Genomic DNA, 18179 nt, shown 5'->3' on the forward strand with positions numbered 1-18179 from the left:
CTGCTACCTGAATATCTTAATGAATTGCAGGAAGACATAGTTTTGGATAGGAAGGTGAGGACAACGCGCAGAGGAGATGTTGAGTACCTCAGAATTGGGCTCAAAGGTTCAAAGCCAAGCAGTGCAAAGTGGATTGAGATTGGACAAGTGAGACAGTTGTACCCTCACTTAGTCAATGCTTGAAAACCAACTTTTGGTGGTCCAAAAGCTTTTTCAGTGGGAAGGCTGTGATCCGAATTGGATCCATGAAGAATAATCAAAGCACCATGACTGTATCAAATCAGGACAAAACTTCGAATTCAAGAGCACAGAGCGATCAGGAAGACCTCTGAATAGTGGCAGTTGGCAGCCAACGAGGAACGACGAGGACCTCGGTCAAAGTGCACTGACCGAGGCCCATGGAGACCGTGTAGGAGGCGAAACTAGCACCTGGGAAGCCCGGATCGGGAAAAGGAGGCAATTTTTGATTCGCGATTAGTGTAATTGCACATCGTTGGGAAAAACCCCTCGAGAAGGAAAGCCCCGAAGCGCTTGGTCGCATGGAAGCCGAGAAAACCATGGGGAAAATGCTAAAGGCTAAAGGCGGGACCCACGCTCCAAAACCGACAGTATTTATCGGGGGCGCCCTTGGGTGGTAAGTGGAATTGGAGAAAAGTGAGTGATTCCACTCAGCGCTTGATGCGTGGCAGGCAGAGGAGAGAGAAAATCGTCGCTCATCACACGCTAACAGTGGAGCAAGTCAATAGCGCGATATGAGCGAATGGCGTTGAATTTAGGGGCTCCAGATCTAACGGTTGAGATCGCGCCCGATGGGGAAGCCAGATTTGATAGGGGATTGAGCCACGATGTATAAGGATTTGAGGTCCAATTTTACTACTGAGGTGGCAGACAAGTCATTTCCCGACGTAACCAAAGAACCGAACCGACGAGGAAAAGTTGGCGCAGTTCGTAGGAGGACAAGTGGCCACTCCCTGTGAGCCGTTGATGATGATGCAAAGACAGGGAACTCCAAGCGAGCAACAGCAGGCGATCCGATGGGGGCGGAAGAGGAAACGAGCAGTCATGAGAGCGACTGGCTTTAAAGCCATGAACAGACAGACAGAAAACACAGAGAGAGAAAGGAGAACAGAGAACGAAGACAGAGAAAAGAAGAGACAATGAAGCAAAGAGTAGAAAGACAGAGAGCTGAGCTGACCTGTAGCATAAGGCAGCATCAAGCCATCCCTGAGAGGATCTATCGGGGAACTGAGCACCACATTGGGCTCCTCCCATTAAAGACCAGAGAGGTCAAGAGCTGGTAAGGAAAAGAGTCTGTGCACTCTAATGGCTTGGGGAATCCAAGAAACCACACTACCAAGCAATTCTGTTTCAGGAGACTCAGTTTGAGCTCATCATTGTAATTCTTTGCTTTAAAGACACAATAAAAGAAGGCCACCACTAAAAGCTGGATTGGAGACATAGCCCTGGAGGATAGGGTGAACTCCTTATTAATTTGTTTTTTTCTTGTTTTTGCTTACTATGTTTCTCTGTTGTTTTCTATTTCCAGTGTCCGTGTATTTTGCAATATGATCGATCCGTTGCCTAAAATAACATAGACACACACCAGCACATGAGTCTGTAATACCTTCATTCATTAATTAATTAACTGAGACCACACAAGGGTGATTTTCAGATCAACTCTGCTAACTACTCTCCCCAAGGAAATGGTATAGCAGAATCAACCAATAAGAATCTCATAAGAATTATTAAAATAATTGTTGATCAAAGCCAAAAGAATTGGCACAAATCTTTGATATTTTCTCTATGGGCAGATCAAATAACCCAGAAGGCCTCAATAGGCACTTCTCCCTTCAATCTAGTATATGGGAAAGAGGCTATCATTCCTTCAAACTTAGCTCTTCCCTCATTAGCCCTAGTCCAATTTATCGAAGAAACACCTTCTTCTTCTTTACAGCTAAGACAGTCTCAAATCCTTAAATTAGAAGAAGAAAGAGAAAAATCCAAGCTTACACATGCTCGCCATCAGAAAATAGTCAAATCTTCTTTTGATGCTAGTTCTATTACCCCAAAATCTTTTCAAATTAGAGATCTCATCCTTAAATGGGACAAGGTACATGAGGAAAAAGGAAAGCATACTAAATTGTAGAAAATGTGGCTTGAACAATTTCAAATTTTTGAACAAATAGGCCCATCAACATTCATATTGCAAGATTTATCAGGAAAGAGATATTCTCTTCATGTCGATGGGCTTATTTTTAAAAAATAAAATAAAAAATCTTAGAAGATAATATCTTCTACTATAACATTATTGCATTTACATTTTTAGTTCTGTTAGAAAATAATGTTAAATAGCATAATTTTGGATTTACATTAGAATCTCTAAAAACATTTTATGATCTTTTGCTTTGAAAGTAGGAATTCTTAAGGAAGTGATTACAACTTTGAAAATTAGATAAGTGTCATAAAACTCTAAAATTTTCTTTTTCCATTGAAGTTGTAAATTCTTTGAAGCCTCAAACTTTATAAAATCCTTTTATTCTATTATTAGTCAAGAAAGGTTATCTTTAACAAAGTAAAGACTATTTACAACTAAGCATCTCTAACTCTAAAATTGTCATCCAAAACTCTTAAGGAGTCAATGATTCTCCCCATCCATTAACTTTACTCTTTTAGAGTGTAATTCAAAAATATATTAAACTTAAAATATAAGGGGCCTCATCACGAGCCTTCTTACCATGATCATAGGGAAATAATAGACTGACATTACCAATACTTAATATTAAACGAGGGTAATGGCTTATGATTATTTTAATTATAAGACAAGGGGTCTCATCATGAGCCAGCTTGTTAAGTCCAATTACAACCAGTGAATGTCATTGTCACTTTTTTGTCACCAAACTATGACAATGCCTTTAAGGTATTGCTAAAAAAATATCAAAAGAAAAGTAAACAAATAAAAAATGAAATATACATATACTTTTGAAATTATCTCTAAAGACGCTTAAGGTTTCAATTACAAGCATTATTGTTGAAAATATCAAATTTCCTGAAAACGAGTCTTCTTTTTGGACGAATTTACTTGGGGGCGACATCAACGAATTGGTAACCATGGAGGGACAAGGAGGAGGGAGCTCCACTCCCTCCTACAATAACGTGGTCTTGAACAAAGGTAGAGGGACAAGTTGGAGCAAGTAGAAAAAATCCATGGAGAAAGAGACAAAAATCATTGAGACACAAGTGCTGGAAGGTAGCGGACCCTAGGACGAGAGAGGGACCCACGAGGAGGCTCGGGAAGAAGCGATAGCAGGAGACAGAGGTCAGAAGTCGGAAAGCAGAGCTCCAACGGGACCCTGCAAGCCCAAGGCTATTATCAAACCTTGGGTGGTCCTTAGTGATCCAGCTTTGCAGGAGCACAGAGATCACATGGCTACCTATGCAGTCATATGTAAGTTCATGGGCATTTGGCCCACGGAGAAAGCACTATACACTTGGATAAGAAACACATGGAAACCGAAAGGAGATATAACTATACATCTGGGTTCTAAGGGTTTCTTCACTGTGGTTTTTAAGAACTTGGAGGATAAAGACAAAATATTCGAAGGAGGACCTTACTTCTTTGCTGCCGCGGGTCTCTACATGCGACCTTGGACGATGAACTTTGTGCCGGAGCGAGAAACGTTCACTTCGGTCCCGATATGGATTAGACTATATTCCTTACCTTTAGATTACTGGTTGCCGGAATCCTTAAGAGCTATAGGCAATAAACTAGGTCATTTTATAAAAATATCAGAGGCTACTCTGTGTGGTAAATACACTTCCTTCGCGCGCATATGCGTTGAAATGGATTTATCGGGAGCACTCCCAGATGAGGTCATCCTGGAAGTTTATGATGAGGAATGGATCCAGGCAGTCGACTATGAACACATCCCGTTCAGATGCCGCAAATGTCATGAACATGGGCATCTCTTCAAAGAATGCCCACTTAACAAAAGAGAGAATAATCAGAAAGGCAACATTGGTAAAGACCCTAAAGGTTTCACCAAAGTGGCAAGCAAGGGGAAAGGAGGGGGGAAAAAGCACCAAAAAAAACCTAGTGAGTATAACCTACCAAGTCACAACAGTTTTGAGACTCTAGAAGAGGAGGGGGAAGAAAATGAAAAGAGTAGAGATATGGGGAAAACCTCAACAGAAAGGGAAAGAGAAGATAATATGGACATAACACAGGATGACAAAGAAAGGAAGGAGGACCCACAAAACAACACAGGACTTGGAGAAGACCAGGATATGACCCCCAACGAAGTAGGAACAGAAGACCAAGAACTACAGGAGATCCTTGAGAGGGAGAACCTGGAACTTGAACAGTTTCTAGAACAGGGCACTAACAAAGGGATTGAATCTCTGCCACAAGAGCAGTTTGACAGAGTGCAACAACTCTACCTCAGTAGATCCCAAAAAAAGGCTGCTAGAGTCAAACGACACTATGATAGCCAGGAGAATAAAGGGGTCAAACAGATGGAGATCTCACCAGGATGCTCCACCAAAAATCCAGGAAAAAAAGAGGAAGAAGAAAACAGAATGATCTCCTATCAGAATGCGGGAAACTCCTGATTAATTCAGGTAAGATGAAAGATCTTACCAGTTACTCTTTTACAAACACCTCATTATGAAGCTCACAACCTGGAACATTAGGGGGCTAGGTAGCAAAAGAAAGCAAAGAAATCTCAGTAATAGAATAAAAGAAGAAAAACCAGATATGGTTTTCATACAGGAAACCAAATGCTCAATAGAAAAGATCAGGGACCTTCACAGCAAATGGCTCAACAACTATGAGTACCTGGAGGTCAAAGCCAACAACACAGTGGGGGGAATTCTTACCCTTTGGAATCCTAAAAAAATTGAGATCACAGATGCAGAAGCTTCCAGAAATCATCTCTCTATTATTATTCAACCGCTGGGGGACAAAGATTGTTACTTGACTACAAATGTCTATGGCCCTCAATTGCTTGAGGACAAACTAAGACTACTCACCTCACTAGAGGAACTAAGAGGAAGACATCCTAGCATCCCCTAGATTTTGGGGGGGGACTTCAATATGATCAAATCACTTTCAGAAAAAAAAAAAAAGGGGGGGAAGCAGAATGTTGGGGCGAGACTCACTCACATTCCAGAACTTCTTAGACAACATGAGACTGGTGAGCATGGAGACTATAAATGGCATCTTCACTTGGAATAACAAGAGAGGGGGAACAACCCAAGTTGCTTCAAAATTAGACCGCTTCTTAGTTTCGGAGGATCTCCTTCTATCGGGTCACTCCATGACCGCATGGATTCTTCCTTTTGGGGGTCAGATCACTGGCCTATTCAGTTGGAAGCTTCTTGCATTGGAACCCCAAGAAACAGACCTTTCAGGTTTGAAAATGCTTGGCTCACTCATCCAAACTTCTCCAATAACATTAGTAAGTGGTGGGTGGAAGACATGCCCATTCAGGGCACAAAAATGTTCATCCTACATCAGCGCCTTAAACATATCAAACAAAATCTCAAAGAATGGAACCGAAATGAGTTTGGTAACATTTTCGAAGCCAAGAGAGAAGTGGAAAGTAAATTACAAGAAATCAATCAAATTCTCATCAAGGAAGGATTCACAGAGGAGAGGAAGGTAGTGGCAGACTCTTTACAGCAGGAATGGGATAATAGATGTCAGCAGGAGGAGATCTTCTGGAAACAGAAATCTAGAGTGAAGTGGATTAAAGAAGGGGAGAGAAACACCAGATTCTTCCATAAATCCACTATGAAACACAGGGCTCATAACAAAATCATGAAGCTATTGGATACACAAGGAAAGGAGTTAAAGACTCACAAGGAAATGGAAACAATGCTCCTTCAACACTTTAAAAGCATAGCAATGGAAACCTTGGCTGATAGATCACACTCCATTAAGAACTTCACTAAGAATATTCCCAAGATGGTGACCAGGGAAGACAACTGCAATCTCAATAGGCAAGTAACGGAGGAAGAGGTCAAAGAAGTGATCAAAGAGATGCACAACGGGAAAGCCCCAAGTCCGGATGGTTTCAATGTAGATTTCTTCAAAACTTGTTGGGAAACAGTCAAACACGACATTCTTGATGTGGTTGTTTTAGAGGAGTAGACTGGGTATGTGGAGGAAAGACAAATCCTCAACAACATCATCCAAGCGCATGAAGTGGTCCATTCCCTCAAGACCTATAAGTAAACAGGTATGATAATACAGCTGGATATAGTCAAGGCCTATGATAAACTTAGCTGGCAATACATAAAGGAAATCCTTAAAGCTTATGGCTTTGACTTCAACTGGATAAAATGGGTCATGGATCTGGTGAACTCAGCAAGTTGCTCTATCCTTCTTAACGGCTCACCTTCCTACACTTTCAGGCCTTCACGAGGCCTTAGGCAAGGAGATCCTCTCTCCCCATTCCTTTTCATTCTCATGATGGTAGCATTGGGCAGAACAATTAATGCATCCAAGGAGGAAGGAAGAATCAAGGGGCTAAAACTAACTCAAAATGGGGAGGTTTTGACGCATCAACAATTTGTGGATGACACAATGCTACAAGGCACACCCACTGTCAAGGAAGCCAAAGCCTTTAAGCAAATCTTGAATGACTTCACCCTTGCTATTGACACAAAGGCAAGCCTTTCAAAATCCAAAGTTTTCTTTTTCAATACAGACATTTCAATTCAAAGACATCTCTCCAAAATTCTCAGTTTTCAATGAGAGAATCTTCCCTCTAAATATCTAGGTATGCCTCTTACTGACAAGCCTCTAAATAAGGTAGTTACAAATAAGCTTAAGGACAAGGTCAATAACTGGACTCATAGATCCTTAAATTTAGCAGGAAGACTAGTTCTTACAAAGGCGGTACTTCAGACCATTCCAATCTTCATGTTCTCTGCACTTCCAGTCCCTAAAGGAGTTTTACAGCAGATCAGGAACATTCAAAGAAACTTCCTTTGGGGTAAAGGGGAAGAGAAGAAGAAATGGGCCCTGGTAGCGTGGGACAAACTCTGTAAACCCAAAACCCATGGTGGTTTAGGACTCCACGACCCGGACACCCTAAGCAAGGTCCTGGGGGCCAAACTTTGGTGGAGATGGCTAAAAGAGTCCAACAATCCTTGGGCCAAGTTATGGAAACAAAAGTATGCAACAAATTGGCAGGAAAAGGACCACATTCGTATGTCAGGGCACATCAGGGGTTCTCATATTTGGAACAAGGCTTGGGAGAATAGAACTTTAATTCAGAATCACAGCTTCTGGGAGATTAAAAATGGGAACCTGGCCTGGTTCTGGGAGGACAACTGGCAGCAGGAACAGAATCTATGCAGAGACAGTCTAGACATCATCAAAAATGATACCCTTAATAAGGGGCTCAAGAGGGTAAGTGATTTTTGGGACCAGTCTAGAGGGGAAAGGAAATGGAGATTATGGAGAGTACCATCTTACAGTGCAGAAACCCCTTTGAGAACCCAAGCAAAAATTCTGGAAGACATCCTAGAAAAGAGACAGATTCTGACCTCAACTTCAGATGATATTCTTAGATGGGGTAGAAATAACGAAGGTAATTTCAACCTCAAAGAAGCCAAAAGAATAATCATAGGATTTGACTATTCAAACACTGACAAGACTTGGGGAAACATTTGGAGCAATCCTCACCGGATGAAAATCAAAATGTTCATATGGCTAGTTCTACACAAAAAAATTATAACCTGGGAAAATCTCAAAAAAAGAGGTTTTGTAGGGCCTTCTAAGTGTCACTTATGTGGGCGTCAGGAGGAGACAATGGATCACCTTCTCAGCTTATGTGAGTTCACCTCCTCCATCTGGAACTGGGTAGCCTCTATCTTCAACCAAACAGACAGAAAGGAAAATGACATCACAAAAACTTTAAAGAATTGGAGGAAAGACTTCTCGAAAAATGAAACAGTCAATGTGGCTTGGACATTGATCCCGGGCTTCTTGATCTGGGATGTGTGGAAAGAATGCAACAATAGAATCTTCAAGAATAAATCCAGCTCAACTCAAGGTATTGTGGTTCAGATTCTTAATCAGCTCAGAGAAACAGTTAAAGTCTTTATGAAGCAACCTCCCGGGAAACCCCCTGTTCCAAGAGACATCCTCATCATTCAACAGCTGGGTCTTCAGGCTTATGATACAACAAATACCAATAAGAAAGCAAGGCAAAGAACAGAAAACAAAGCCTTCTGGAAACCTCCCCCTCATGGCTTTTTGAAACTAAACATTGATGGAGCTTCAAAAGGGAACCCAGGGAATGTTGGTTACGGCGGAGCCATCAGAAATGCAGAGGGCAACATCCAAGTTATCTTTCATAGTCATTTGGGGAGGGCCACCAACAATATGGCGGAACTCATGGCCATTGAGCAAGGCTTAGAAATCCTAATAGAATACAATCTACCCAATACAATTATAGAGGCAAACTCAGAATTAATGATCAACTCAGTTAAAATAATCAGCACTAGTTCAGCACCAGTTAAAGTTTCAATGAACTGGAGACTATCGCAAGTGTTTCATAGAGTCCATTCTTACCTCAGAACACTTAAAACTCTGAGCTTTGTTCATGTGCGAAGAGAGGCCAACAGAGTGGCAGACAGATTAGCCAATGAAGGAGTGATCTACACACGAGAAAACAAGTGCCTAGTTTGGGAGAATGTCCAAACTGGACAGCTTCGCGAGGACTGCAGTACTCTGGCATGTGAAGATAGGGAGCATCACCAAAACGCCAAAGGAAATCAATTAATAGAAATCTCAGATGATGACAGTTAAAGGCACAAATGATAGACAGGCTAAGTTTTGTGCCTTATATAGAAAAAGAAGACAGAGGAATGGCAGGCAGAGTAGAAAGACAGGAAAACTAAAAAATGGTTCCAGGACTTCTTCTCAGAGAAAGGGGGTTTTGCAGACGCTACCAGATTTACCGGAAGCTCAAAGGTGCTGGAAGTGGTTTCACCAGAAAGTCTCCGATACCACAAAAGGAGGTACTCGTGGCCCTCGGCAGACTGAGAATGTCGCCTTCATAGGCCAGGTACATCCTGCGCAACTCTTCAACCCAAAATTAGGTTCAGTCGTTGGATCGGGTGGCAGAAGATCTAGGGCGAAGAAAGGTCATGCTTGTTGGAGGTGGGACCGGAGAAGTTTTGATACATTAACCTGGGTTATCATGCGGCTCTATGTACTAAAGCATTTTTTAAGAAATGGATGCCATGCCATTCAACATGCGACATGTGGCTTCAGACTCAATGGTAATACCACCTTTATCATGCGGGTAATGAGTGTGCATGTAGTCCGCGCGATATTCTTCACCGTCGTTGGATCGAGAGGCAGCAAATCAAAGGCTAAGGTTGATCAGGTTAGTTGGTGGTGGGACCGAGCTGGAGTGGCCATTGTTTCCCGAGTTATCGGGCATCAAATCAACCACAATCGAACTTTCGGCAAAGCCAATGACCAAGTGACAAATGGTTCCAGGATCGATGTTCATCTGACTCCCATCAATTCCGCAGACTTCCATGGTGGGAGATCGTTGGCTCAGATTTGCAGAGATATCTGTATATCTAAGGGTGATTCTCCTAAGCTTTGTGGTTTGTAAAGTGAGTGCGCATGTGACATTTTCTTACATGTATATTATGTAACTTTTTTTGTTGATTTAGTTGAATAGAAGGTCTGATTCTTGCCTGAGCAAAAAGGAAATTATCTCTAAAGACTAAACTCTTAAATGGATGGGATTCTAAATCATTGATGGTTAAAAGGTAACCCTGTCGAGGCTATGAACGCTTGCTGGCAGTAGTGGCTCTACCTATGACAAATGAGTATACTAAAAGGCTAAGTTGTAGAAGCCCCCTACTTTATCTTTACAACCAATTAAGGACTGATATAGACAAAAAGTATTTTCATCTATAAGAGGATTTAAAAGGAATTATGATTAAGTGAGTTTTTTTATATTTAGAGTAATTTTACTTATCTAAATATTTCGAAAATATTTTTCCTTTCCTGAATTATTTTTACTTAGTAAAGTTTTAGAAATTTCATTATTATAAATCAGAGATAATTGGTTCTTCTAGTGAATCGCCAATTGTTGTGCTATTCAACAACCCCCCATTTATTTATATATAAATCTCTTAGGAAATTATTATATAAATAATGGGGACCCTTTAAATTTTTCAAAATCATAAAAAAATAAAACATTTAGGTGTTTTAAAAGGACAAATCCGAGTTTATTTGAATGAAAATTAAAATTTCATTGGCCCAAACAAATCAAACGAGCTGGCCTTAAAGAAATCACGACGTTTTTGCACTTCGCAAGTCCTAATGAGCGACTCCCTGCTTTTCCTTTTGAAATGATGTGATGTGATAAAGTAGCCCCTGAGAACAGAAACATACTTAAAACTTAAAAAACCTTGAGTATTGTTAACATAGCCTCTCTACATCAAAGCTTACCTATATTGCAAAACTTATAATGAGAACGATATAAAAAAACCTCGGTCACCACTCCTATTGTGATATGCGATAAAAATTTCGGACCCGATATAACAATTAACGCAGCCCTATAAAAATGTTGCATCTGAATGAATCGCAAATTGGAAAAAGGTGGCCCGTTCCATTCACTTCTGATCTTCCGATTGTGATAAAGCTCTTTATTTAAAGAGTGATTTTAATAAAATCATAAGAATAAATAAAACAAAGGAAAAGTGTGTTTAGTAAAGTCATCGGTCGAGCCCGCTCCACTGCCACATCATTCCTCACAATTTTGCAATTGCAAAAGGCCTTTGGTAATTTCCATTGTCCTTCGCTCCAAACCCCCGATTGCGATATTACGATCATCGCATCACAGACTTCCGATACCCAACCCGCCGATATAATAGTATCGCAATCGCATATCGAGAAAATTGTTGGGCATGAAATCGCCCCGAGGCATGTTTTGGGGCTCAAAGCCCATGTTTTGATCGAATAATGTTGTAAAGTCCCGTGAATTGCGGGTGCGGAAGTATGTTAGAGTCATAGGGTTGTCCGCCCTAGTTTGTAATATAAGGTCAGCCTACCCATGGTCTACGAACCATGGGATTTTATTAATAGAGAGATTCTCTAAGTGTAATAAAGAACCAAGTATGGAATAGGAACAAGTCTAAGGGATTGAGTCACAAGTGTCTAAGTGTGTCTTTGGGTTGTAGAGTAGGAGAAGGCTCTATAGCTGAGTGTGCAGAGGCCAAGTTTTCCGCAGCTAAGTGCATGGACCCCTGCAGCTGAGTGCACAGGGCGAAGTCAACTCTGTAACCGAAGAAGAGAATAATAAAGAGAAGTTTTATCCAAATACTGTGTATATGTTCTTGAGTTATTACATGTTTGATATCAATTGCAAATATATTGTTTATTTATCGTGTGCACTTGCATGAATGATTTATATTTCTAAGTATACTTTACACATGCAAGTAAGCTAAGTTAATCAACTAACGATGGAATACTAGTAAGAACTTGGGTAATAACAGCATTCAATCCGAAAGTACGGCTACGTGAAGGTAGCATCTCAGGCTGTGAGGTACGGGTAAGTGCACGTAGCGACATGCATGCAGGATCGAACCGTGGACCACTTGAACTCATCAAACATCTCCAGGGTACGGAAACTTGGTTCCAGCACCCTCCCATACTACTTCGAGTGAGACCTCAGTCCATACTCCGCGGACTATTGGCGAAAGGGCCAATAGTACCAATATTTGTTTGGATAAATCACCTCTGAACCTAGGTCAGGCCCTGACAAGCCAACAAATGGTTCCATTGTCGAACTAGGATCTGCATAAGAGATGTCTAATGTCGTGTCACTGGAATCCAACAAAGAAAGAAATTGAAGGGTGGCTAGACAGAAAGATTCACAAGTTCGCGGCACAGGAAAACAGGAATCTGCAAGTATCGAAGGAACAGCGATTAGAGCACTATGTATATACGGAAATCTATGAAATTTTCTTTGCATCCTTCCCCTCTGAGTTGTACAAGTGGATTGCAAAGCTAGGAGATAGTCAAGGAAGGTGTAGGCTCGACAAACCGATTATGTGGACTCCAGATTTGGTGCGCAGATTAGAAGGATCAAAAGATAAGATCGCGTGCATTGTGGACCATTGGCTCGATCAAATTATAGGAGGGCTTATCACCGAATTCACGGTAGACACATCAGTCAGCTACAGTGAGGTGGAGCGATGCTTCCTCAAAGGACCGCGAGGTAAGTACACTAAATATTTGAACACTTGGATTGAAATGCTACTGTGTGAAAAGGGGGTTATGTGAATAAATTGATGTTTGGGGCTACACGAAGTGGGAGGATCTACAAAAATGGAAATAGCAAATAATTAGAGACTAGCTTCTTGATTTCACCTTGGCGAGAAAGCGAGGAAGAGCTCGCAAAGGTTTCACCAAGGAGTGTGATTAGTCTAATAAGGCAGAAAATTCCGCGCATACCACCCCAACCTACACCACCACCAGTGTCACCATCTTAACCCCCATCTCCACCCGCCACCACCACAGTTCAATATGGCAAGCACGATAAAATTGTCGGTGTTCAAAGGAGTAGGGAACGAAGATCCAGACCAATTTTGGTCCGTGGTAAAGGCTATATGGGAAGCACAAGGAGTCGTGGATGACAATATAAAGAAGGAAATGTTGGTAAGCGCATTGCAGGATCGTGCATTGACATGATACATTAAGAATTTTAATGACAATCCAAACGCACGGATCGTGGATATCCAAGCTGTGTTGAACAGGGAATTCAGCAGGCCAAAATCGGAGACACAGTCGATTATCAGGTTTAAGGAAATCGTGATGCTTCTAGGTGAGACACGCTGGGAGCTAGATCAAAGACTGAAGGGTATGATTCGCGAAGTTAACATGAACTTGATGGTTGGGCAGCACTGTGCATGGTTTGTAGCATCACTAATGCCACATCTAAGGACGACGCTATTGCAGCAGAACTTATCCACCTAGGCCGAAGATTTGGAGATTGCAATGAGACTACACGAGACCCCAATACAAGATCCTAGCCTGTGAGTCCAATAAATCCACACGCAACTGAAAAATTTAAGTCTGGAAATGCAGAGTTTGAAATAGGATAAGACAACTCGCCCAGAGGCGAACGAGGAGGTATGGTGCATAAAGTGTAAGGCCAGGGACATGACAAGGACCATTGTCCAATCTTCGCGAACTACTTAGTGGGAGGAGGGCAAATGCCGCTGAGACCAAAGGCACAATCAGGGTCGAGCACGGTGCATGCATTATGGTGTGCGATTTGTTAGATAGGAGGGAAGCACGCTACAAATAATTGTCGCCTATTATAGAAGTATATGCAGACGTCCCAACAATTGTTCTATAATTTCTACAGGTCAGTAGGCCATGATGAGCGTACCTGTAGAAGTTATGAACTGATGATGGATCGAACTCCTGCCTACAGACTTCAGACCGAAATGCGAGCCCTCAATCAAAATGCATGGATGGCGCGCACTAGATTTTAGGGGCGCAGACAAGGTCGAGGTGTAATGGGACCAGAAAGGGGTCGCAGATAGCTAATTTGTTACAATTACAGAGGGCCAGGGCATTATGCCTATGATTGTACAAATCCGATGAGAGCATCATGTTTATATTATACCTAGCTTGATCATGAGACGGAGGACTGCCCTACACTGATAGCAAGTTTGCGCGATAAAGGAATAGTCTAGCCTCCCTCGACTCAGAACCTGCAAATGATGAGGTCTGAGCCACGTGAAGAGGATCCAAATGTAAACATCGTGCTCCGAAGTAGTATCATTACAAGAGATGACAAGGGAAAGAAACCCGAAGAGAGTGCTTGGGTTTGCAAGGCTCCTACAAAGGAACTAGAGTTCAATTTGGAGTGCACGAAGGAGACATTCATGGAAGCTAAGAATAGCTTCACGAAGGCCTCCACTTCAGGTAGTAAAGACAAACTAAAACCGAAGATGGACCCATCAATGCTTACTACCTTTCTGGAGACATGCATGAAGTTGCTGCACGATAGCAAGGCTATCAAGGGACTGCAGGAACTCATCACAAGGTGCACCGGGTCAGGAGAACCGCGTGTATTCTGAAAGCTTGGGAAGCACACAACACGAATAAGAAGGGATATGAGATTGACTGTGAAAATCGGGGAATATGAAATGGATCAAGTCATTCTAGATCTAGGATTGGACGCGAACATACTACCAAAGAAGACATGGGAGCGCATGGGTAGGCCCGCGCTGCAATGGTCTCCTATCTAATTGCAAATGGCCATCAGCAAAAGATCCTACCGATGGGAAGATTGTAAGGAATAATGGTAGATATCGAAGGTGCGAGTGCGTTTGCAGATTTTGAAGTGATAGAGATTGTCGATGAAAAAAATCCCTATCCCGCGCTACTGGGAATAGATTGGGCCACTGACATGAACAGAGTGATAAATCTGAAGAAACGCAAAATGATTTTTTAGAAAAAGTCACTGCGCATAGTGGTACCTTTAGACCCTTCGGAAGGATCATGCTACACAAAGCCAGTGCGCGATGATGAGAGTGACGATGATCTAGACTGTATCTACAAGATAACCGCTCGAGAGCAGGATTGGGTGAATCCTACAGCGGATGGTAGGATTCGTGGGAGCACAAAAGCTCTTGCACATCAAATTCGAACCAGGAAATAGAACGATGGCAAAACCGATTACATGAGGTAACCATGCTCAATTACAAAATGATGGTAAGATCACTGCACTGCGTGACAACAGAGGTAAGGGATCTGCCTATGTATGATGGGTTCACAGCAGTGGATGAATTCCTAAACAAATTTGAAAGCGAGGTTCCATAACAGCAGCGGTTCGATGCTCTGAAATGGGCATTGCGCACTACACCCCGTAAGGTGGTGGGGTACGCGCTAGAAGCATTTTGATGACTGGAGTGAATGTAGAAGGGTGATGCTTATACTGTTTGGGAAGCCTCAGTTGTGGATGGAAGCCGAGTATGATGGACGAAATATCCTGCATGCCCACCTCTCTAGATGGGTACAGGCATATGGTACGCAACCTGCACAAATGCACACCATCCTCACGATAGTAAACATGAACAACAAGTAGGAGCGGGAAAGACGAGGGCGCGAACAACAAAGTATGATAAGACCAAGCGCGCCAAATATTATTTGCGTGGAAGCATTTGACAAGGTGTGCGAAGTGCTGAAAACTGTCCACCATGTGAGACGCACTCACTGGGACCTATGCGTACCAGTGATTCTATGGGTTTATAGGACCATGTGTAAAAACCTGACCACACGAGCACTTCTGACGCTAACGTATGAAGCAAATGTTGTAATCTCTATGGAGCATGCAAAGCCTAGTCCACGCATAGCAGCACCTGTAGATACGATGGTCCGTGAAGTCCGGAATGAAGGAATCATACAACCGCAAGAAACAGAACACATTAGACTTGAGGAAGAAATCTGACGGGGAAACTTTAGACTCTGCGAACTTGAAAAATAAAGGGTACAGTTAAGAGAGAAAAATGCTTTGATGGACGCAGAGGTCAAGAAGCTGGAGGATGAGATAGAGGAAGAGTTTCTCGCTAAGAAAACTAGGATAATAAGGCAAGGTGCATATGATCATGCTGACAAATTTGAGAGCTATCGCCATGAACTGGTTAGTCTGCTACCTTGGCTTGCACTGCATATCGCCAAACATAGTGACCAAGGTCGTGCATTGCAAATAGTAGAGTGTGTGATGCTGACCACAACAATGGACAATGGGGATTCTCCGCTAACTAGGTTTGAATATGGGATGGAGCCCCACATGGGTGGTGCGACCACCTAACTAGTCATAGGAAGGACAGTCTTAGCACTCCAAGCAGTTGAAAGGAAGTGCGGGACTATAAACTATTCTACCCGGGAGCTGCATGATATTGGGGATGCGCGTAAAAGCAGAGCGTTACAGGGTTTGCGACTGCGCACAGTGGGCTACACTACCGTGTGGATTGGCCAGAAAGTGACTGTTGAAGTCACTATTCATGATGGGATGTGTGACTTGAGGCCAAATGGAGTGGGCAACGGGCATTTAAGACGTGATTTATGGGCAAGATTTGGGAAAATCTGCCACCAAGAAAGCATTAATGGACCGGAATTGGGGGGAACAGTCAAATTCAAATTCAAAAGGCACTATAAAACACAAAGGGATTCCCAGCAAACAACACTTGGTCATTTGAGAATTGAGCGATTGAGCAGAGCACTGAGCATTGAGAGCCGAGCGATAATTGAGCCCCTAAGTTCGCGAGTGACAGAATACAACCTAGATACGATGACAGTAACTAAGGATGGTTTGGGAATTGAAGAGGTAACCGCCAGCGAGGCCATGCAAACCCCAATGGTGGAGGATGTTCTAGAAGGCATCGGGGTTCTGGCAGAGATCCCAAAATCACCGCGTACGCCAAAACCTAAAAAGGATAAACAGGCAATGGCTCCAGTACGCATGTCCCCAAGGAATCCGCTGCGCAACAAGCTATCAATGGCAGAAAAATGGAAATTTGTCACGATCGACACAGATGAGGAAGAAGAGGATTTGCAGGCCCTTATCATCGTAGCAGAAGAAGACGAAGATATGGAGGAAGATATTCAACCTACATGCTCTGCAACAAAACTGCCCGCATATGTCCCTCCATGGAAAGGGAAGACCAAAGTGCCAAAGGACCTGGACAAAACTAAGAGTTCACTCCAGACCCCACTCCTCCCAGATGACATAGTGTTTGAAGGCACGCACCTGGGCCGCGTGCCAACCATGAAGTTTGAAGATTGGGACCTCACTGACCGCGAGAAGTTCCCTCACCTAGAGATCGGGAACCTCATGAAGCAAAACACTAAGGGGGTGGTGACAACATTAGAGCCACGGAAGTGGCTGCGCAGTGTGGAAAGGCCAGGTTGCTGCACTTACTATGGATACCGCATTTCCACCACACACCCATCACCATTTTCATCATCAGGCAGCTGCTCTGCCTAGTGCATGATGGGTACCTATTGCTGGAGGAGCCTATCCCCATCACGAAAAACCTAATCCACCGCATTTCTCGACTCCCCGGCAAAGGAAAGGACCCTGCAATCATAGCAAAAGGAAAGGGAAGTGATTTGGCCCTTGCAAAAGCCATGAAGACAAAATACAAGCTAGAGAAGAAGAAGAGGGGCTACTCCATCTCCAGCATCAAGGACAAAGGGCTACGCATAGCAACCCAACTCCTGACTGGCAAAGTTGTGAGGAAATTCCGCACCGATGAGGTACCGATGCCGGTGGTCACACTGGCCGAGCAGTGCGCAGAGGGGGTCCAGTTCAACTGGTCCGAATTCCTCTGCGAGGAATTTTTGAAGAATTGTCGCGAAGCCTAGGAGCAGGGTAAAACCTTCCACTATGCATGGTTGTTGTTATCCATAATGCTCGTTGTGGGGGAACTGCCGGAGGACACTCAATTCCCCAGCATTGACAGAGAATTACGAGGCCACAAAGTACACTTCGCTCTGGGCCACAAAGGACGCAACACCAAAATATTCTGGGTGCTCATGGAGATGAGCATCTGGATGTGGATCAATCGAAGGACGAGCCTGTCACCCATGGTGTACAACAGTCTACAGAGTTTTGCAAACTTTAAAGTGGATATGCACAACATTTTTATCAAGGCACGTAAGGATCCGGCGAGGCAGTGGACAAAGCTACCTTTTGTAGCCACTGATGACGCTATTTTTACTGTCTTAGAGACATGGCCTCCGAAATGGCGCGCCCTAGATCTGGCAGAACTTGAGAAGGTGACAACGCAGAAGAAGAAGGACGATGCTAAGCTACACGTCACACAATTGGCCAAAAAAAGGTGGAAGGAAACAACAGTAGCTAAGGATAGGGCAACGCGAGAAGCAACATAGAAAGCCGCAGAGAAAAAAAGGCTGCAGAAGTAGCAGTAGTAGCACAGGCAGTAGAAGAAGCAACAACAAAGATGGATTAGGACCAAGCAACGTCCTCACTGGGGCAGGAGGCAGAGAAAGAAGAAACAGCAGAAGGGAGCGCGGACCCAAGGACCACATCCACACAGTTGAAGCGCCCACACACGGCAGAGCGAACAGGACCGAAGAATAAGGTCAAGGCCTCGAC

General features: G+C 43.1%; 1 protein-coding gene across 1 annotated transcript; it reads left to right on the forward strand.

The window, feature by feature from the left end:
- The first annotated feature begins 5323 nt into the window (after window positions 1-5323).
- LOC149228434 (uncharacterized) lies at window positions 5324-6151 on the forward strand. Its single transcript, XM_089380779.1, has one exon. The coding sequence runs from the start codon at window positions 5324-5326 to the stop codon at window positions 6149-6151; it is 828 nt and encodes a 275-aa protein (XP_089236905.1).
- The last annotated feature ends 12028 nt before the right edge of the window (window positions 6152-18179 follow it).

Source organism: Pinus tabuliformis, chromosome J, assembly GCF_031772625.1.
Source record: "Pinus tabuliformis cultivar Carrire ecotype Pingquan chromosome J, CPIR1, whole genome shotgun sequence".
NCBI lineage: Eukaryota > Viridiplantae > Streptophyta > Pinopsida > Pinales > Pinaceae > Pinus > Pinus tabuliformis.